Source organism: Rhinolophus sinicus, linkage group LG09, assembly GCF_036562045.2.
Source record: "Rhinolophus sinicus isolate RSC01 linkage group LG09, ASM3656204v1, whole genome shotgun sequence".
NCBI classification, from domain to species: Eukaryota; Metazoa; Chordata; class Mammalia; order Chiroptera; family Rhinolophidae; genus Rhinolophus; species Rhinolophus sinicus.
The window spans coordinates 91708565-91732002 of record NC_133758.1 but is presented as its reverse complement, the minus strand read 5'-3'; the positions used below and the strand labels follow the sequence as shown (position 1 = coordinate 91732002).

Genomic DNA, 23438 nt, shown 5'->3' with positions numbered 1-23438 from the left:
TAGGAAGTGTGAAAAAGAACATAGAAACCATAAAAAGAACCAGCCAGAAGTGTCGAATACAATAACTGAAAAGAAAAATGCACTAGAAGGAATCACCAACAGACTAGATGAAGCAGAGGATTTAATCAATGATTTGAAAGAGAAGGTAGCAGAAAACACCCAATTGGAACAGCAAAAAGGAATCCAAAAAACTGAGGATAGTTTAAGAGACCTGGGACAACTTCAAGCATAACAACATTTGCATCATAGGGGTATCAGAAGAGAAGAGAGAAAGCAAGAGATATGGCAAAAACTATGTGCAGTGCCAGGTGGGTACTAGATTAGGGGGATCACAACTTAAATTATATAAATGTCTAATCACTATGCTGTATACCTAAAATTAATATAAAATAGCATTGAATGTCAACTGTAATTGAAAATTTAAAAAAGAGGGGGAAAGGTGAAGGGGAATAAGAGGTCCAAATTTCCAGGTATCAAACAAGTAAGTCATGAGGATGTAACGTACAGCACAGGGAATATAGTCAATAATATTGTGATAGCGTGGTACAGTGTCAGATGGTTGCTGGACTTATGGTGATCACTTCTTTAGGTCTACAAATGTTGAATAACTATGGTGTACCACCAAAACTAATATAATATTGTATGTTAGCTATATTTTTAATAAAAATCTTACAAAATGATAATTTTTTGCAATGAACACTTACCATTTTTACAAAAAAAGAAAAAAGTGCTATTTTTAAATTTAAGAAATTAAAAGGGGAAGGAGAGTCAGCGGAACAAACAGGTGATTCATCTTCAGTGATTTTCAAAAGAGAGAGCATGTTTATCCAAGTTCCTGACCTGGGAGAGCTGACACGCCTGTGAGGAGGATCAGAGTTAGATGACACAAGCTATTAAAATGATTCAACAAACCCCCTGCTCTCATACCTAAATCCCCATGCAACGATTTGGTTATAATTTGGCTTCTGATTCTATTTGCCTACTGACAGCAAGAGAATGCTGATTAGCCACAGGAATGTGTACCCTTCTGGAATTGCATTTATATGTATAAATTAATTACTTGGTAGTTTAGTTCAATATCGAATAACTATTATCAGAGATATTACTTGGTAAACATTACCCTCAACATTTATAGTAGTTTTAATTGTATAAAATGTCTTTAGTATAAATTATTTAAGAAGAGCGTTTGAACAAAATATCTCAATAAAAGTTTCCATACGGAGACCAAATTTCAAGTCAGCAAAATACAATAACTGATTATTTTGACATATAGCCTTAATAAGAAATGCGTAGACTAAGGAAATCAGTATTCTGTTTTCTTCTTATATTGAGGGAATAAATGCATTTATTTCTTATTCCTTAAATAATAGGGGTTTTTTTTTCTTAATCCATATTGAATATTTAAACAGCTTTCATTTCTGTCTTTCAGATCTGGTTTTCTTCTGGAGCATTTATCCGCGCTGATCTTAGTGAATGGGGCATGAGTTTAACAATCAGAGCCCCTAGCTTAGATTTCAGAAACACTTTGGGACTTTGTGGCACCTTTGATGAAAACCCAGAAAATGATTTCCATGACAAAAATGGGATCAAAATTGATCAAACTTTTAATAATTGTGTTGCTTTTATTAATGAATGGAGGTAAGAAAGTACATTATTTTTATTTGTTACTGTATTAATATTTGACTTAAAATGAGTGATAAATCAACACTCTGTTTTTTTGTTTTGTTTGTTTGTTTGGTTGGTTGTTTTTCCATCACTTGCTGGGAAAAATGTTCTTGTCCAAACTTTTGTTCTTTTCTGTTTTCTGTGTGGAAGGATTTTGCCAGGAAAGAGCATGTTTGACACAATGCCAATTTCTCGGCCATCGCCTGGCAAACTATCCTACTGTAGCTGCTTGGTGGACACCACTTCACTGTATCCATCTTATCATCTGGACAATGTTTCTCCACCAGATATTGTCTCAGGTTGCAAAGACCTCAGACACATCCAATTCTCTTCCCTAATACCAGAACTAGATGTCACCTCTGAATATATTAATTCAGAAACTCTTGTCAGAGGGAGAAACAAGCATACATCTCGCGAAGGAAATAATCTAAATTTCTTTCCTCAAGAACATAAGCATGTGAACCTAACCAAAGTGGACTTAAGTTTACAGAAATATCCTGAGAATGAGAAACAAGATGCACCAAAAACTTTGGACAATGGGACACATACACAGGACCAGGTTAGCCACAGCCAAGAAACAGGGAGGCATCGTCAAAACAGATGGAAACGGCAAAACTTTTATGAGTTTCTTCCTTTATTTGCTTTCCAAAGTCTCAGCCAGAGTGACCTAGATGAGTTTACTTATTTTTTCCCCGAGGACCATACTGAGGATGTCCACCCAGAGTTTGTCCCCACGTGGCCCACACCCTCTGGCCTCACAGAATACAGCACATTGGCATTGTGTCAGCAGACTCTAGCCAACTCCAGCATAGGAAGGCACTGTCTTGCCTTCCTTGGCAAGAGACTCGAGAGTATTATAGACATGTGTGTGAAGGACGTTCTCCTAAAAGATGATCTTACCTGGGTAGAAGCAGGTATAGCCCTTTTAGAAAATGAATGTGAAAGGAGGATTTTGGAAGAAGGGAAATATAACACTGAAGAATACGGCAAATCAATTGAAGACATTCTCTTGGTATTGAAATGCCCCAATTTATGCAGCAGCAACGGGCAGTGTACACAGTGGGGATGCATGTGTGCCCCAGGCTTTAGTTCCTATGATTGCAGTGATTCACAGAGTAAGTAAGAACTCTTCAACTTTGATGTTGTGACGGTTATTTGATTATGAAAACATCTTTGTTCTTTTTTACTGTCAGGATTTAAACAGGGTTTGTTCAAATAACAAAGGGGAAAGAACAAATTATATTAACTAATGTTAATCATTTTCCCAGAGTCATCTTATTGAGAGTAAAAGCTGAAGTACTTAGCCTGTAAGGCACAATGTGATCTCAAACACAATATCTGTTGAAAGTCATTCCCAATACTATTGTCCTCACTCATTCCACTCCATCCACTTTGGTCTCCATGCTGTTCCTGGAAAATGCCGATTCTCTTGACCGTGGGGACTTGGCACACAGTTGGAGACTCTACTTGCAGAGAATAAGTTTTTCTAGAACTCCAATTTTGCATTTTTAAGCACTCTTTATAATATTTTGCTAATTATACTAATTTGCTTAATTTTTTCTCTATAACCCATCTATATGGGACAAACTATTTTGTCTCACTATATCACAGAAAGAAATTTTTAAGTCAATTTGATTCCATGAACCACTAAACCAGTAACTCCTGATTTTCCTCCTACCACTACCTGCCCTTTTCCAACTGCAGACTTTTCCATCTCAGTAAATGCAAACTTCATTCCTCTAATCGCTCACATTAAAAATGTGTAGGAATTTTGACTTTTCTTTTTCTCATGCCTCATGTTTAATTCACTAACAAATCCGTTAGGAAATCCATCCGCAAATCCAGCTTTAGCTTCAAAAAATTTTATTTCCCTCCCTGGTACAAACTTAGTCCAAGCCACCATTATCTTTCACCTAGATTATTATACATTCTCTAGATGTTTTTTCTCCAGGTGCAGCTAAAGTGGTTCCTTTGAAATGTAAATCAGATCATATTACTTCTCTGTTTAAATACCTGTTATGGCTCTCCATCTCCTTCCAAGTAAAATCCACAGTCCCTATTCTGGCCTAGAAGACTAGCCTATATACTCTAAGGTTCCACTCTCACTGAATTTATCTACCATTCTCTCCATAGCTCACTGCTCTCCTGTGCTTTCAAATGGCTGTTTGCTGTTCCTCAAAGAGGCCAAGTCTGCTCCTTCCTCAGGCCCTTTGCACTTACAGTTCCCTCTGACTGGAGCATTCTTCCACCATGTATCTTCATGACTGACTTTCTTCTCTTCTCTGTTCAAATATCATATTAGAAGAGAATCCTTTCATGGTCATTAAAAATGAAGTACTTTTTCCTCACACAACCCCATAATCTCTATCTCCCTTAATATAGTCAATATACTTTTTCTCCATAGATTTAAATACACTTATATAATACATTTTATGTTTATTTTATCACTTGTGTTTTTTTTTTTTTGTCTTCATATTACAATATAAGTTACAAGAAGGGAAGAAATTTGTTCTGTTCATTACTATATACCCAGAACCTAGAATAATACCAGAAAAATAGAAGTTGCTCAGTAGTCATTTATTGCACATATGAAAGAATAAACTAACAAATGTTGTTTTTTAATATTCATAAATATTTTTAGATTTCTGAGTGCACATAACTTATGTATCTAATAGCTAGTAAAGTTATATTTGCTTAGATTTGTCAATACTTAGACAAAAGACTCAATTAATTGTATATACTTCATTTATCTATTTAACAGCCAGATCCGGCTTATGTATATAATGTATGATCTTACCAAGACCAGGGATGTAGCCATATGAAGGTCAGTTAACTCTAACTTCTAGAAGAAAGTTTTTCTTCTATGACTGAGAAGTACAACTGAGATTATGGTAGCATGTAGAATAGCAATAGTGCATAAAAACATCAACAATATTAGAATGGCAGCATATATAAATTTTGATAAGTATTTTCTAAAGCTTAAGTATTTAAAAATGTTTAATACGTTATATTGCTAACTATAATATTTTATTACAAAAGTATTTTTTTCTATAACCCATCTATAGGGCACAAACCAAAACACCAAAACCAAAACATAGATTGTTTTAGTAGTAATTTCTTTATTCTTGCCCTTAATTGATATCAGCATTAATTAAAATATAAATTAGAACTCTATATTTAGGCTCTGGTAGTATTTGTAACACTATTTCTATTGGTTTGATGGTAGATAACACTTCTTTAAATACCAGATTATTCTTAACATTTAATGGTATTTGGAATAGACTTTGAAATATTATTTTACATGTTTTTAATTTGGGCCTTAAAAATAATTAGGTTTTTTTCTACTGGAATTAAAGAAAATATGTCTTATTTTGTTATCATTTTTTCCAAAGACAAGACTCCTGAAATTATAGATCTTGAGAATGCTGGATTCTGTAATGTTAGAAAATATAATTGTATGATGGTGAGAGTTTTTGGTCAAGGCTTCAAAGAATCACCTTCATTTAAATGTGAAGTTACTAAGCTGCAGGTATGTGAATTACGAAGTTGAAAGACAATTAAGTTTATGAGTTATTCAGATTAATTTTACTTTGGATTAATTCGGTGTATCAATAAGCAACATAATCCCAAAGTGTGTCATATCCACACAGAGGTGAACAGGAAAATGATTAAGTTGCTTAACCTTTAAGATTTCCTATTTGTTAACTCTATTAAACTATTTTGTATGATTTTTATCAAGGTATTGCAGCACTATTTCAGTCATAATAACAAATTAAAAGACTATCAATGTTGTTATGTAAGCTTCTATATTTCTTATAATATAAAAACATGAAAAATAGAAATCATTTTTATCTGACACCCGACATGAATTACAGGGTTAAGAGATATGAGCAATCCCCTTTACAAACCAAAAAATGAGAATGAGCTGCACTCATCCTGTCTATTTCCCTTACTATGAGTTTCATACTGGAAAATTATCCCCCAGCCCCAAAATAAGTAGTGTTTTTCTCTCTTGAAGCCACAAAGGACAGACATGATCACTCAGTTTGAACATTGGTATATCAAATTGTACCTTCTTTCTGATGGTTATTTATATAGGCTTGTTTTTCTTCACTCAAGTAGAATTTTATTTTAAGGAAAGCTCTTTGAATTTCGAAAGTATTTGCATGGGTAAGCAGACACTTAAAACAGCAAATCATATTTTAACATTCTTTTTATTTTTTCTCTAAATTGATGAAGCCAAATGTGATTCTGAGACTGAAAATTTACAGGAGGAAATAACTTTTGTTTGTGTTTTTGTCAAGTGTAATAATTATACTCAAGAAGTGTTCTTATTTCAAGATTCTATGAATACAATCTTTCTAATGAGCCATGGAATCTCTTAATGCCAATGAAATAATAAGACACACAATATAAAATGTTATATATAGGTATAAATGTATAAATTTCTTCACTTCAAGATCGCTCAGGAGAGTAGATATTTTATTTTTTTTGGCAAAATAAATCATATGTCATCATCTAATATTAAGTGATTTGCCAAGAGAGAATTTTATAGGTTTATATCTTCTTGGAAAGTACATTTGGTACTTACTTTTAGACATTTATTTGCTGTGATATTTATTCACATACAACTTTCCTCCTCCAAAATTCTGATAAATAGAGTACACTCTGGAATTCTTTAATACACTTTAGAGAGAAACAAATGTGTTCTCTGTAGCGAAAACCAAACTTAGATTAGCTACTTTCTTTTCCACCCTGTTCAGAGTGTTTATATATTTCATTTGTAATACAATTAACTATATTTTTAAATATGTGTATTCCATTTTGAATTTCCACTCGTTGATTTTAGTTATTTACTTACTTGGAAGGTGTGCAAAATATTATCATGGTTCTAAGAGTTGGTGCCATACGAAAGGTATACACAGAGAAATGTCATTTTCTTCTCACCCTACTTCCATTACCTCTTTCTTCCATCCCATTCCCTTGAAGGTATCTACTGTTATTATTTTCTGGTATAGTCTTATGGTATTTCTTTTGTACAAAGGAGGAGATATATCCCTTATGTTTTACATGAAGGGTAGCATATTATAGATGTTCTTTTCTATCTTTGCAATAATGATTTTAAATAAGGTTATAGCTAGAGATCAAATCACCCAATCATTTCCTTCACGCCCTCCTGGAAAAGCAGCCAGGACTCTACAGAATCCCAATTTTAAATTACTTACTTATTGGATTAAATTCAAGTTGTCCTGGAAATTAATGGCCCTTCATAACGTGGCTTTTGCTTATGGTTACAGACCTAAACGTCCTGTACATCCTACACTAAAATCCCATACTGTTTCATGCGTCCCTGTCTTTTAACATGCTATTCCTTCCAGCCAGGCTGAAAGCATTTTCTCCATTTCTGCTCCCAGTGTCCTAGTGACAGTCTCTTTTTGTACTTTCAGGAAGAGAAGTATCATCTTTTTTTGAAGCCTTTCTTGACTATGCTAGTCTTCTTTCTCTCTCATTGTACCTTATTTGATTTCGGTTATAGCAACAACACAAATCGGCCTTATTTGTCTGTCTTTTCTTCTGTTATCTCTTTTCATCAGAATATCTTCAGCACATATAGATACTCTCAAAATATTGATGAATGGCTGAGAAGTAGAACCTTGTTTATTCCTCATTTTGGGTAGGCTCCTCCAAGGAGTGGGATTGAAATAATCCCTATACTCCCAGTCATTGGCTGCAGTCTTGTTTCAATACACAAAAACAATCCATCTAAGTATCAATATCATGACGACCCCAAGACACTGTTGTCAGTCCCCCTCTACTAGAGGGGAATCACTGATACATCTGCTAGGCTCGACTGTATATCCCCTTTAACTATGGAGATTTGTACTGAGGCCCACTCTCAATTATCAAATCTTCAGGAACATAGTTTCTACTAGGCAAAGATTCACATGTTCTTGCCTTCCTTTCCTTTTCCTACTGATCTACAACATTGAAGTATCAGGAGGCTCCATGACCATTTCTGAGTGATTGAAAGCATTCTACAGTAAAAAATTAAAAACAAAATCTAAATCTAAATTTTGGCAATAAAATACATCCTTTTAGTTTTTTTATGTAGCTACCAGTACCCTGAAAATTATTCTGTTTTTTCCTCTTTAGACACCAATGCATTTTCAATACTGGAAAATAATTCTTAATGTGTAGGTTAAGCATGATACACCATTGAATTATTAAATAGGGTGCACTGGCTAAGATTTATTTAGTTTCAAGTTACATAAATTCATTTCAACTAGCTTGAGCAAAACTGATGTTTATCATGAAGAGAGTGTCTCACAAAACCAAGAAAAGCAATGTAGCTGAATTCTCAGGGAAAAACTTGAACTTGAGACTTAACTACTGTGAAGACTCAGTATGCACGCATTTGTGAGTGTGTGTGATGTATCTGTCTGTCTCAGTTTTGCTTTCCTCTGTTTTTGGGCTTCAGTTTTCCCTTTCACTCGGTGCTGGCTTTCTTCACATAGTGAAAAAACATGGCCACCGACAGCTCCATAGCTTTGTACCTTGCTATTCAAGCCACCAGAGGCAGACAGGCCCAATACTCCCTCTAGTACAAAGTTAAAATATCCCAAGTAACGTAAGCATTGGCTCAGCTTAAGTCCACCCCTGGACCAGTCAAGGGTCATGTAAGAGGATGAGAGGGGCTGTGGGAAATGTGAATGGAGGGCAGAAAGGAGTTTCTAGTAGAAGTAAAAAGTGGGAGCTTTTTCCAGAGAGATGAGGAAGTTTGTGAGCAGAAAAGAAATCCACTATGTCAAGTACATAGTCAAGCATGTTTCCTTTGCTACACAAGTCATTGCATAGTGATCCATTGTATATATGGCCAATATTGGTAACTTTTTAAACTTGAACTGCAAGAAATGTGTGAGTCATTAAGAGCAGTTTACATCAAATGAAGGTGTATACATTTTTCATTATTCTCAATGAAACTCACTATCAGTGTTACTTTTGTTTATTCATTATATATTTCATTATACCAGACATGTATTTTCAAATTTGTATGTTGATCATATGTAATTCACTAGCAAAATATTTCCATACTTTAACAAAGGTTGATTGCTTTCTCATTATGCCGTCAGTATAATAGCAGTGAATGGGTCCTTGGAGAAGCCATCTATGCACGTACTGTTTTTCAAAATAGCAGAACTGTTGATTGTCAGCTGCCTGCTGATGTACATCAGTCTGGTACCATGGATCTCATGGGTGAGAAACCAATTGTGAAGTGGCAAATAAAGGTAAAAAATAAAAGATATCCTCATATTTACAAATTAATACTTGTATATTATAATTTCATAGTTTATGAAGCTACATTTAGAACAAATTATCATTATAGAACTACATCTTACAGGTATCTAATGATGGCCATAGGTTCAGTAATCCCAAAATAATGATCATATATGATGGGGCTTGTCAAGTTTGTGGTCTCTACGAAAAGAACTCGTGTACTATAAAGGTATGTATCTTTTCACTTATTTTCACACCAGCATTATAGGAATTTCTGTTTCCCATGCTGTTGGCATATTAATGTAGTTTTTAAACTTTCATATCAGAAATACTAATACAAAAAAGCCTTCCTCAAATTTATACAAGATTAATTGAAATTGTTACTCACTTTGTCCATAATCTTGTTTCAAACGGCAAGGAAGCGGTTTCTACCTTCAACGTTTTGAAGTGGCAGGTTCATTCCTAAAAAAAATCAAAAGAGAAGGTTCAGATTGAATTTTCACTTCTACATACTTTTTTTTTTTTTAAGTAGTAGTAATGATTTTCCAAAAAAGATCTCTTTGTAGTTACCTAATTGTCTCTGTGGCAAGTGACATGCATTTGGGTAGGGTTTGTATAAAGTGTAAGACTAGCACTTTTTCAGGAAGTTTTTTTGTGGCAACTAAATTCATTGAACCATGCTAATACCTAGCACTTGAGGGGTCACAGAACAGCACAATTTGAGCTGAATCCTCACTAGCATATCCTCTTACCTCTCTATATCTGCTCTCCTGGGGTTATCTCCAGCTCTCTTTCACAGGTCAGCTGCTGATTTAACAGATGCCAGGGATCTAATATCACTTGGCTGTTCAAAACTGAGGAGAGTATCACATAATATTTATGTATATGGAAATTAAAAGTATTATTTGTAAATTTTAAATCTTTTTTTCTTGAGATTAGCAATCAGATCCTATCAATAAGAAACGTTTCTGTTTTTGAAAAGTTGTTTGACTTTTATTTTCCCCCAAATATTCCATTTCCACATGTCCTATAGTAAGTACTCTTAAAATGTTGTTATTCATGACTGTTTTATCCTCTTGGGTTATTTTGTTCTTATGTTTGTGCAACGTTCCAAGTGATGTCAAAGGAGATTTTGTAAAGTGAACTAAGTTTATATATCTTGAACAAAATTTGGTCTTCTTCCCAGATTAAACACAATTGTGACATTTAATATTATTTCTGTGCATGTCAGCATCTCTTTCCACTTTTTGTGTAATGATATCCATTGTCATGTGTGGATAATTTAAGCCATGGATCTGGTCTAGTTTTGCGGTATTTACAGGATATAGTGGACTCCTACAAGAAGGGAGGATAATTATATAAGCTAATGTGATTCTATAATATGTGCTGGGGGAAAAGGTTTATTTCATGTTTTTATGAATAGTAGCACTTACAATATGAGTTTAGCAGTAAAAAAGACAAAAAGAAAAGAGAGGTTTTCTTCCATGTTATTTATAAGTTATAAGTTGTATTCTGCACAGAGATACAACTATATATATTTTTTATTACCTCCATATTGATCTGTTCTATAAGCACTTACACATAAAGGAATGGTTTGTTTTCTAACATGCATTCACGACTAGGAGCTATGAAAAAAATATTTCCTGATCAAAAAAAAATTTAAATATGCTTTCATTGGAATTATCAATATACCTATATGTTGCTATTCTTCTTTTTATAGTTTTTTTTCCCCTAAATACTAATTATAGCTGTATCTTTATTGGTGTTTTCCTTTTATAAAAATTTTTACATTTTTTCATTAGGAAAATATTTGCATTATTGATGGAATCTGCTACATTGAAGGGGATAAAAATCCTACCAGCCCTTGTTTGATTTGTAGACCTAAAATTTCAAAATTTACTTGGTCAATTTTAGAAAGTAAGTTATTCTTTATTAATCCAAATATTTCCTATACAAGATATTTTTAAGTGATTTTAAACGACAAGTTACATAAATCTGTTTAAGATGAACATTATATTTAATTTAGCTTCTCCCTAACTGCACAATTTACTTTGCTGAAAGGAAATATAAGATGAAATGTTTTTATTTTATATCAATGTTTTTATTTAATATAATTTATTTTATGTAATGTTTTTATTTTATACTACCAAAGGGTATGGGATTTTTATTTTAATATTTGATAAGGAAAGCAAATGTGAATTATTTGGAAGAAATGGAATGATTAATTCAACTACACACAATTTGTGCAAGTCAAATAGCTACTAGCAAAATGGCCTCTCAAGCACTACTTATGTACACAAAACATCCATCAGTAAAGGTCGGTAGGTTTAGTGGAAAGAAAACATTACTTTGACATGAAAGGTCTAAATTTTATTCTTAGCCTCACCTCTTTTCAGTTTTGTGACAAGGAATTTAACCATTTAAGTTCCAAAAGTCATGCATTCATCACCTGTGAAATAAGATTATCTGGACTTGATCATCTATAAAGTGCTTTCCAGGCCCACCAGTCTGTGACTCTGTGAGCATAACATTGGGTATGAATAATCTGTGGATACTTTGTTCCACCAAAAAAATACCCCAAATTATAGTCACATACCATATAATTTCTACACTTTCCTAAATACAGCTATTTATGATTCCACATAGGTGTTCCTCATATTCCCTTTCCTTAGTCAAAAGACCAGGCATCATAGAATACAAGATATAATTACTCCGTGGTCCCTTGTAATTTTACCTAAGGGAGTTCTAAGACCTTATATTTATACAATGTTTTGTAATATCACTATATATGTTATTGTATGTGCAAATTTAATTACTGTACTAGACCATCTGTCAGATAATTCATTGCTCAGATAAAATTTTTGTGATATTATGGGAAGACAATGGAAATTAGGGGGAAGAATTTAGTGCAAGAGATAAGGGAAAACACACCGTAACTTCTGAACTGGTGTTTATGTTTTTAATGGCTTTGGTATAACTGATTCATCATAGACTCACAGTGTTCAAAGATATAATGGATCTTGAAATATCATGTGTTCCGAATCCTTTATATTGAGGGTGAGGGAATTAAAATCAGTAAATTGTATATTGATGGAAGCAGAGTGTCTGTGTCCAGTGTAGTGAAATGAGGCTATTCTTTCTTATCTACTAAGCATGTGGGCAATAAAGGGGGACATTTTAAAATATAAGACAATATAAAATGTTTTAAATCCTTTCATGAGCATAAAGGCAACACCTCTTGTCCCCTGAAACAGCCACAATTCCAGTGGGTGAACTCAGCCATTACAAGGACTTCTGAGGAGTAGACGACTGGTAATGACTAAATGACTCCCAATTATTGTAATTGGGGAGGCAGATACAGCAAGGAGAGTCCAGGGAGCCAAATGAATAATCCACTCATGGAAAGGAAGTGAGAAATAGAGAAAGGGAGGTGTACCAAGGGAAAATAAAGCTGAAAAGGGCAGGGGGCAAACAAGGGAGAGTGAAAGATCAGGTGGTGAGACTGTCAACACTAAGTAATTTCAGACAGAAGAGAAGGTGCATCTCATCTGGGCAACACAAGTATATTTTATGTTGTAGTCAAAGTGTTTTCACACTCTCATAGCAAAGCTTAAAGTTTGTATCTGCCAGTTACTTTTACATTTCCTTTTTAAAATTTTTCATTAAATTTATTGGGGTGACATTGGTTAGAAAAATTATATGTTTCAATTGTACAATTCTATAATACATCATCTATGTATTGCATTGTGTGTTCACTACCCAGAGTCAATTCTCCTTCCATCACTTTTACCCTCTTCTACCCCCATGCCCCCTTACTCTCTGGTAACCACCAAACTGTTGTCTGTGTCTGGGAGCTTTTGTTTGTTTGTTTGTCTTCCTTTATGTTGCTTTCAGTTTTATATCCCACATATGAATGAAGTAATATGGTTCTCAACTTTTTTGTCTGACTTATTTTGTTTAGCATAAGAATCTCAAGATCCATGCACATTGTTGCAAATGGCAGTATTTCATCTTTTGTTGTGGCCAAATAATATTCCATTGTGTATATATACCATATCATCTTTATCTAATCATCTGTCAAAGGACACGTGTTTGTTTCCATATCTTGGGTACTGTGAATAATGCTGCAATGAACACAGGGTCACATATATCTTTGTTTTCAGATTTTTTGGGGTAGATATCCATAAGAGGGTTTGCTGGGTTGTATGGTATTTTCCAATGATAAAATTGAATCTTTTCAGAATGTTTTTTTTTAAAAAAAAGCAAAAGCAGGTAATGGAAATTTTAGCGGAATTCAAACTTTATCAAAATGTCTGTCACAATAGGAGCTCTCTGTATTATAGTTTTCCCCTCCCTTTTCTACACAGGTACAAAAATAAATCTTTTCTCTGTTATAGACAACCAATCCCCAAGGATTCAAATACAGCAAGACAAACTACAGACATTTTATGGGGAAAACTTTGTGTACCAGTTCATGGCCTTTGATCCAGAAGGCTCCGACATCCATTTTACCTTGTATTCTGGTCCTGAAGGAGCAAATGTTTCCTCTTCAGGACTTCTTACGTGGAAAACACAGTCACAAACTCCCCAGGAATTCATTCTACACGTTAGTGATGACTGCAATGCTGAAACTAAAATCACAATTGAGGTATTACTTATAATTACATAAATGCCATTCAATTAACAATATTAGTAACTTTATTTTAAATTTAAAATAAAATTTGTATTTTGAATTCATAAAGAGGAACTAAACTGTTAAACATTCCATGGAAAATTAAACTGCCAAAATTTTTACTATTTTTGTAAGAATTTAAAGTCTGAATAGAGAGTCTGAAGTCTAGAGCACAGACCTAAATTCCTAGACCATTTTCTTCTGCACTTAACTATGACAAGGATAGAGAACTCGTTTATTTCCATCTCTGTGAAAGATCTGTGATTAGTCTAAGACACCTGTCAACAAAAGGTCACTGCCATTAATCTAATGCCAACAGGAGTCCCTAATCTTCTGTGCTGCAAAAGGATAAACTTTATTCAGGTAAACAGTTTGTAAACCCAGAATATGCAGCCTCCAGAAGAAAGCAAAAGTGCTCTCTGTGGAGACAAAGGCCTCTTTTGTAAGGAAAATTCCTGCTCTGTCCTGATTGGTCCATTTCTATGCAACTGAGGAATCCAAATTTGCAGTCTGAATGGTCCAAATAGCACTGTCCTGATTGGTCATTGTCATGTATTCTGATTGGTCATTCTGGACCTGCTCTGATTGGTCAGTAAAGATGCAAATGAGGATATAGCTGTGCAGTTCCAATTGGACACAGCAGGTGTCAGTCCATTGGTTGAAAGATGATTCCAGAAAGTCCCTTATAAGGGTCAGCTCAGCCAGCAGGAACCCAGTGCAGAAAGCTGGCAATTCAGCCTATGGCTTTTTCACTGAAATGTGGAATGCACAAGAGGCATCTGTGAGCAATGGCTTTTAGACTCTGGTTCTGAGTTTTAGCCTAATTAACCACAAGGAGCCCTTCTTAGCAGGTTATTCCTTCTCAGGGTAAACATATATATATATTTTTTTCCTTCAAGTGAAGGAATTTTAGATGTTGAATTGTAAAATCAACAATACAAATGTAATATTTGAAATAACTAATTGTGAACTATATTTCTTTTTTAAATTGACTTAATTTTGATTATGTCAGTCATGTACCCTCAACACTGTTTCTTTGTGCCCTATATTCACTTGAAACTTAGGACACACTTTTACACAGAAGTAATGTTATGAAGGACCATTGTGTACTATGTCCTGTCAACCATGGTAATTCAAGTGACTGTTTACTCTCTAGATTGGTGACTAACTGCTTTGCACTGTAAAAGTATTTTATTTTCTAGTTGTTCTGCTTGCATTACAGAAATTGATCATCATGTAACATTTAAAAATGTTATTTCTAGCATTTATATTATGGCTATGCTCTTGAGAGTGGGCATAATTGCCTTATTAAGCTATTTTACATGATATTTTATATTAAATATACATATTTTTGTAAAAATGTGTGATCTAGTCCTACTTGTATGTAAACGTATGCCTATCATGATTTGTGAGACATAAACTGAAGGTGATTTTATTGAAAAATAAAGTACTTATTTTTTGTTTCTTTTTCAGTTGACTGTAACGTCTTGTGATTGTTTGAATGGTGGATCATGTGTGTCTGATATTAAATTTCCTCCAGGAAGTGGAGCATACCTGTGTGTCTGCTTGCCTGGATTCCAGGGCAGTCTTTGTGAAGTGAATGTCACTGAGTGCCAATCGAATCCTTGTGGCCTTGGCAGATGTATTAGTGAACTTCACAGTTACTCCTGTGATTGTCCACCTGAGCTCAAAGGTAGGTTTTGGTTCCTCATGAACAAAATTAGTATATAAACAAATTAGAAAGGAAAGCTCCTTGGAACCTTCATCTATAGATTACACAAGAAATGGGTGGTCCTAAATATTTTCATACACCTTTAAAAATTCTAGTAAAAGTCATCACAAATATATTTGCTATCCACATCCCTTTTTAAATTGTAATTTGCATAAATATATGTGTATATATATATTTATATGTGTAGTCTTACTGTTTTGCCCATTTTCATAATTTTAATAGAAAAACTGTGTATATTGTGTTTTGCAGGTTTCTAAACATTTCTACCTATATTTGGTAGGTAGAAATATATTAAAATGCATTACTATTGAAATACAATACGGGATAATAAAGACATTTGCCATGGGAAATGTAAAAATTATCATTTAAGAGAGGTTTTATTAATTCATTGGCTTAGAAATATCATGGTATAGAGTTAAAATCAAATGAAACATTCACATATTTGTTAACCATTAATTGCCCTAAATTAATTTGCCCTAAAAAAGTTGTCTGATTAATTGCCCTAAAAATATTGCCTGATTCCAGATAAGTATATAACTGACAACCTTCAATTTCCCAATTTAATTTAAATAGATGAAAATGTTAAATAAGAAAACATGCAGTTATTCAGCTTATATTTTCCTTGAAGACATTCTATTTTAACATTACAATAGAACTAAGAGGGATATATAGGTGTTTTCTACAGCATTTTAAAACAACAATTATATCATTTCGGACTATTTTGCTACAGACTACACTGGAAGAATTCAAATGTTGATTGCTTCATGGATTTTACTATCATCTATTAATGACAATGAATTTACTAATTCAAAGAAGTTGTTAAACATTTCAAAGAGCATTGTTTCACCTCAAAAAATTTTATTGAGGAAAGACTGTTCCAGCACACTAAAATTTGCATGGGTTTTCACAGCCAATGCAATAAATGGACTGAATAAGTTGTCCTTAAGCTAAGCAGGCAACCATCTAATAACTTGATTAAAAAAAAAAATCACCGAATTTTTAAGCAAAGTTCAAATTACTACTATAATATGGTAATTTTTTTGCCTTAAAATATTAATGGATTTCTGAAGTCTTATTATTTATAGGGAAAATCTTATGTAATTGATGGGTCTGGTTTAGTGTATAATAAAATGTAAAAACAGTACACTTCTCTTAAGGTATGATAGCTTTTTTGGAGTTAGGAGGACATACGTAAAGAGTAAAGGAAATCAGATAATGAGCTCTTGATTAGACATACATTGTTTTTCAAATTAAATAATTTGAACTCTCAATCTTCATTTCACTTAGGCAAACATTGCCAGGAAGATGTTGATGAGTGTGTATCCAGGCCTTGCTTTCCAGGAGTAGAGTGCCTCAATACTTTTGCTTCTTATCATTGTGGTTCATGTCCAAAAGGATTTTATGGTGATGGAAAACTATGTCATGGTAAAAGTCCCTATTTTCTGCCATACAATGTTTTTTGCTGAATTTAATGACTGTAAATCACTCGTTTCCATTCTCTTTTACTCATGCATTCATTCAGTATGTATGCATTAAGCTAGATGCAGAGAATGTAGAAATATACAAGAGATGTCCTCTGACTTAATATGTTTGATATAATAGCAGGGAATATGACGCTTAATCACATAGTTTGATATGGTGGTCTGTGTCATTTTATAGAAGAGCCTAGAGAGAATAGTAGGAATACTACACAGGGAATCATGTCTCCCTGAAGGGATAATGGAAAGTTTTCAAAAGGAAGTATCACTACAGCTAAATCTGACGTATCTGATCAAGAGAGGAAAAGATATTCTAGGCAAAGGAAACAGCAAGAGCAAAGGTACAGAGGTGTCACACACACAAACATCACAGCACACCTTGGGCACTGTGAGTAATTATTTAGTATGCCTGAAGTATTGGGGGAAGGGAGCTGCTACAGGAATTGAAGCTTAGATAGGTAGCCAGTGTCGAGACTAATGAGAAACTATCAAAAACAGGATAAGGCTTACATTTGAGAAAGCCTATTTAAGAGCAGTATGGAAGATGGACCACTTGTAGGTAAAGAACTGTTTAAGTTTGAAGGTGAGAAGAAGAGTTAAGACAATATCACAAATATGTAGGAAAGACGTGAAGCTATTCTGACCTAAGGTGAGGAGATAACAAATGAAAGAGACACTAAAGAAGCAAGTTGATAATACTTGGTCAGTGATTGGGATTAGCATGGTGAGGAAAAGAAAGTTACTAAATTTCAAGTATTTGGTTTAGGTGAGTGTGTAGAGTTGGCATTCACATTGTTATGGAAGCCCTACACCCCAGTGTACTCTAAAATTAATTAAATTTTTCAGACCAAAGTATTTTTTTAAAAAACAGTTATTGTATAAAGAAAATAAAATACCCTGGAAAAGAGAAAAAATGATGACCTCCCCTCAAAAAGAAAACACACAAAAATGTTTAATTCCTACTTAAGCAATCAAGAAAAACAGGGATATAAAATCCCACTTGTCACATTGGTAAAATGATTAGAGCCACACTTCGCCTTTCATACAAAATAACATTTATATAGTTTACCAATTAATTTTCATTTAAGCATTCAGTTTCTGTCTTCCCTTTTCCAGGCAAAATTAGTTGTTCACTCCTCTATGCTCCTACAGCTGTCACTCTTACAGATTTTTAAAATGAATTTATCACATATCTATATTCTTGACAATACTGAGATTCTCAAAGATGGGTCTGTGCTTTCTTTTGCTTTGAGCCTAATGTGTGTCATGTGGTAATACACATTTGTTGGCTAACTCTAATTCTTATTAAAATTATTAGTGTTCTTTAGTTTTTATACTGTTTAACATTCTTTGTTATCTTGTGTAACCAAATAGATTATATGTTTCTTAAAGGCAGGAAACATGATGACTCTTCATTACTGAACAGCTCCTAGTATTGTATTATTCGTGTAGTAGATAATCAATGAAGAAATGAATTATTTAACACTAAATACTGTGGGTAGAGCAGTATTGTTATGACTAACATTTCTTTTTTTCTTTTCTTTTGGCTGTTTAGATATAAATTTTCAGTCACCATCAAGAGACCATTCACCAGTTGGTACAAGCTTTACCCACAGTCCTGCTACTATCAAAAAGTTCTTGGACACAACCTATGACATCTCACACTTCTCACTAAAATCAACTCAAGTGATAAATTCAAAGAAGGCTATTTTCCATCAGATATCAGGTTTTAAACATGCGGATCATACTCTCAGTACAAACCTCAGCCTGAGGATGTTGGAAGTTCCTATGAACAACCATAGTTCTTTAAGCATTAACCAAAACCATTCCCATGGCGAAGTAAAGGATGTTACCCAGGGCACCATCAAAACAGAGGCAGGAGGGTATAATTCTCAAATTAACAGGTCTGCCCACAGTTACACCCAACATTGGGATGGGTTTGCATCACCAGTTACTAAGGCCATCACTGTTTTGCCAAAAAAGCCTGGATTGACCAAAATATCGACTTGTGCTGAATTGCGTTGCTTTCTTGGTGTTTCCTGTGTGCCAACCACAGATGGTCACTTCCGATGTGGACACTGTCCCTTTGGATATTATGGAGATGGTATCAATTGCAGAGGTAGTATGAAAACTCTTCAGAAGATACAAAGAAAGTTATCTAGTTCACACTGGTTATGAAGATATGCTTTTCTATTTATTAGTTTCTGTTTACTCCATTTATTTCACTAATTTCTATTCATTTCATTTATTTAGTGTTTGTCTATTCTCTTCACATTTCAAAAAATCAACATGGGTGTTTCTGAGTTATTTTTTAATAATGTTAATATTAAATAGTATAATGACATAATATATTATAAATATATTTATTATCTACTGTGTTCTAGGGTCTTTGAGAACATTCTGTATCAATTACGTCATATAATTTACAGGGACTCCCACATATTGGTTGTTATTTTTCCCATTATACAGATGAGAAAGCAGAGCCTTAGAGGGCTAACTGACTTTCCTGGCATTAAGCAGCTAAAGAGATGAAGTAAGAATGTGAATGACACTGTGGTCTGGGTTCTTTTCAGCTCACAGTGGACATTTACCACTTTACATTACTAATTCTGGCATATTCAGTTATTTGCATAACCTAGGTTTTCTCTGTAAAACCTCCAGTTCCTGAGAATAAAACAAGTTGGGCATCACTTTAATTTTGAAAAGGTGTTTACTTCTTTTCATAACTATCAGCATTGTTTTCTCTGATGCAAATCAAATTTTTGGCTATGATAAGATAGAAGCTATTTCTTTATTGTTGTTTTGTTTGTGTTTTGATTTGTCTGAGACCAATTTAAGCAATAGAACTGTTGGCATATTCCTTTGTTCTCAGTATTACCTAGAGGAATTCTTTTTTTCTTTTTTTGTAGTCATAATGATAACAATAACCTTCAATACTTACATACAATATAAAACTCATTAACAAATAAAACAAAGTAACCTCATGCATTTCAGTTACATCAGAAGTGTTAAATGCCTAATAGATCAGATAGTTGGAGAAGCTTAAGGAATACAAACCTGTAAGCTTATGATATATTCCTGGCATCTTGCTCTTTGAAATTCTGATTATCCTGCCATTTATCAACATTTACCTGATTAGTGTCTGCAACTTCATTGCCCTCTGAAAAAATACTGTAATCTCATTTATGGTTAGCAACCATTTCCAACAACAGGATTTGCTATGGGAGTAATTACCACACATGGTTGGTTCATCTTACTCCATTAATCATTTCCCTCAGTAATTCTAGTAGTAAAACAAATATAAGGGGGAAAATAATTTTAGGAATAAATGTAGTGGTTGTTGCTTAATAGTAGTATCAAATTTTTCAAGATTCAGAGAATTTTTATTTTTATTATAATTAAGCCTATGGGCAACATGTACATACTGTTTCAACAATTCAGCCTTTTTTCCTTGATTTTTGCAGCCATTTGTAGACACCCATGTGGAAAAGGCAGGGAATGTGTTGCCCCAAACATATGCAAATGTAAACCTGGTTACACTGGTTCTAACTGCCAAACTGGTAGGTATAGCACCCGTTAGTTTGCAAAATTAATTTAATTGATAATTGATATTTCTAACCATGAGCTTTATTTTATACAGCTGTATGTCATCCTGATTGCAAAAACCATGGAAAATGTATTAAGCCTAACATTTGTGAATGTCCCCCAGGATATGGTGGAGCAACCTGTGATGAAGGTGATGATTCAAATTAAAAACCAAATAATAAAGCCAAAATAAAACAGTATTTTCTTTAAAACCTTTTAAAAAGATAACTCAGTTTTACTGTGTATATACTAATACATATTCATTAATGCTGGTGAGGGAGTCAAAATTTTAATGTTTATTAAAAATAATTTATTTGGGTGTGAGAGGCCCGGAGGCGAACTCGAAGGGGAGCCCACACGCCCCGGGGAACAGAAACCCGCCTACACCTGGCCAGGAGGGGGCGCTTTGTGAAGATGGCGGGCTGAGTGGCTGCTGGACTTCAACATCCCCTTCTGGGTGGTTCTGCCCAACATCATCATCACCTTCTCCCTGGGCATGATCCTCCACTACATGTCCATCCTGCTACAGAGCGACAAGAAGCTCACCCGGGAACACGTTTCTGACTGTCAAGTCTTAATTCAAAGCAGAGTCCTCAAGGAAAAACGCAAAATACATTCCCAAACAGTCTTTCTTGACATGAAGATATTAGTTCAACAACCCAGAAAATGGATTTTCAAAACACGAAAAGGAAAGTAGTGCCTCCTTTTCCTATGACTGACCGCACTATGTTCACAGACATGATGAAAGGCAACATCACAAATGTTCTCTCTAGGATTCTTATCGGTGGATAGATTAACGATATTTTCCGGTTTTGTCACAACCACGGTCCCATTTCCACTGAACCCTCCATTTTAAGCCTATGCTACAGCAAAAAACCACTCATGTTAGATGCATCCTGGGTGAGTTCTGCAGCCTGGTACTTCTTCAATGTCTTTGGGCTTCAGAGCATTTACTTTCTGATTCTGGGCCAAGATAATGCTGCTGGCCAATGGATAATGCAGGAGCAAATGACTGGAGCAGCCATGGCCAGGCCCGTAGACACCAACAAAGTTTTCAGGACAGAGTGGGAAGCTTTGGAGCTGACAGATCACCAGGGGCACTAGATGACATTGAAGAGGAGCTTGTGACCAAAGACCTCCACTTACAATGCATGTTCTAGAAGGAATTGAAGACTTCTATTTTTTGAACACCAAACAGAGATTAGCTGTATCAGGAACTGGGAGTAGTGCTTAACCTTTTGTTTCAAGCAGGAGACTCTCAGAATAAAAAGAAGGATGCATGAGCTGGTGGGTGAGCAGCAAGGATCATTCTTGTCTGAACCGATTCCCCTTTATGTCTGAAACTATAGGAAATATGAGGAGTGTGCGCTGGGTGACTTACTCACTCAGAAACAGCTATTTTTAAAATGTTTTACATTTTCCATCTGGTGACTCTGGTAATGAGAGTCAGAGAAAGGGGTGAAAACTCAAGCTAGTGATAATGTATATAACTTAGCAAAAACACAATCTTTGGAAAAGGCATTGTCAATTATACCTAATTATTATTTGCAGTCAACCTGACTTCTAACCACGATAGACTCCTGTTTTCTTGGGATCCAAACATCCTGTATTTCACCTTTAATTTTTTGTTAGTATTTTCTAACTTTTTTTACACAAATAATACATTTTCATTACTGAAAATTTAGGAACTATGGATGAATAAGGTGAAGCTGCCTATGTTGTTCACTTTGAGCCTACAGACATAAAGAGCAAATGTGTCAACACCTTATTCAAATAAACCCTTTTCAGAGTGAAAACCCAGGACCAGCACAGACTTTGCAAAGCTTCTCTAGCTCATAATACGGTCCAGCAATAATCGGTGACCATGAGACACTGCTGGATTCTCAAGTGCTTTTGAGATCATCAGAAACAAGTTAAATGTGAAGTCTTGACCTGGAGTTCAGAAAATATCAAGTCTACTGACAAATCAATGGTGCTATACTGTATATGTCTACTCAGTTGAATGAAAGACTGCATTTCCCAGTTATTCTGCATAAGAAAGAGTTTACGTATCACTATAATCAGGGAGAGAGGGTGATTGTTGGCAGACACATAGTTAAGGGTTGCACACAAATAATTCTGTCTGGATTAACTCCCAGGGAAGTGTCAAGGTGCCATTTCTGTACCAAGAAATAATTTGTAATTCACATGTTGAACACTGTATTCAAGAAAAACAACAACTCTTGACTTTATAAATTAAACCATCTAGTTTCTTCTTAAAATAATAATTTATTTGAAGATTTAAAAACTTAGATTTCTAAAGTAAGAGATCCAAAGAGCAATCACTTATTTGTCCTTGGTAAAATTATCTTCAGAAATAATTTTTTGAGATTTAGTTATAAAGTTCCATATCCCTACAGATATTTTAGCTTCAAGCAAAGGATGCCTGATTATTGAATGGCTTGTCAAACATGGTTCCAAAAAACTGTGAAATGCCAAATAAGTAGATTTCATGTAGTAAGAAGAAACCTAAGAAGTGATTTTTTAAAAAATTAGTTTCAGGTGTACAGAACAATATAATAGTTAGACATTTTATCCCTCACAAAGTGGTAACCCTCTCTCCCAATCTGTTACCCTTCTGACATTTTATATAGCGGTTACAATTCCATTGACACTATTCCCTATGCTATATTCCATATCCCTTGACTACATATTTATTAAATTATAGTTGACATTCAATATTATTCACCTTAGTGTACACCTACACCATCCATGAAGTGGTCTCCCTAATAAGACAAGTGCCCATCTGACACCCTACAAAATCTGTACAACATTATTGATTATATGCCCCTCGCCCAAAAAAGAGATTTTTAAAAACATATCTATATGCAGCCATAAAGAAGAAAGAAATCTTACCATTTGCAACAACATGGATGGACCTAGAGAACATTATGTTAAGTGAAATAAGTCAGAAAGAAAAAGACAAATACCATATGATCTCACTTATATGGGGAATCTAAAAAAAAGAAAAGGTGAATAAACAAATCAGAGA

General features: G+C 34.3%; 1 protein-coding gene and 1 pseudogene across 1 annotated transcript in view; both read left to right on the top strand.

Annotated features, from left to right (window-relative positions):
• Nucleotides 1-23438, top strand: part of VWDE (von Willebrand factor D and EGF domains) — an 85218-nt gene that overhangs the window by 46398 nt on the left and 15382 nt on the right. Inside the window, exons 12-23 of the mRNA XM_074340785.1 lie at nucleotides 1430-1638; nucleotides 1816-2780; nucleotides 5058-5194; nucleotides 8796-8951; nucleotides 9065-9169; nucleotides 10743-10857; nucleotides 13338-13588; nucleotides 15086-15305; nucleotides 16632-16769; nucleotides 18378-18941; nucleotides 20287-20382; nucleotides 20463-20558. Of these exons, the coding sequence (XP_074196886.1) occupies nucleotides 1430-1638; nucleotides 1816-2780; nucleotides 5058-5194; nucleotides 8796-8951; nucleotides 9065-9169; nucleotides 10743-10857; nucleotides 13338-13588; nucleotides 15086-15305; nucleotides 16632-16769; nucleotides 18378-18941; nucleotides 20287-20382; nucleotides 20463-20558 (3052 nt within the window). The remainder of the gene's footprint in view (nucleotides 1-1429; nucleotides 1639-1815; nucleotides 2781-5057; nucleotides 5195-8795; nucleotides 8952-9064; nucleotides 9170-10742; nucleotides 10858-13337; nucleotides 13589-15085; nucleotides 15306-16631; nucleotides 16770-18377; nucleotides 18942-20286; nucleotides 20383-20462; nucleotides 20559-23438) is intronic.
• On the top strand, nucleotides 20700-22539 carry LOC109444808 (ER membrane protein complex subunit 3; annotated as a pseudogene).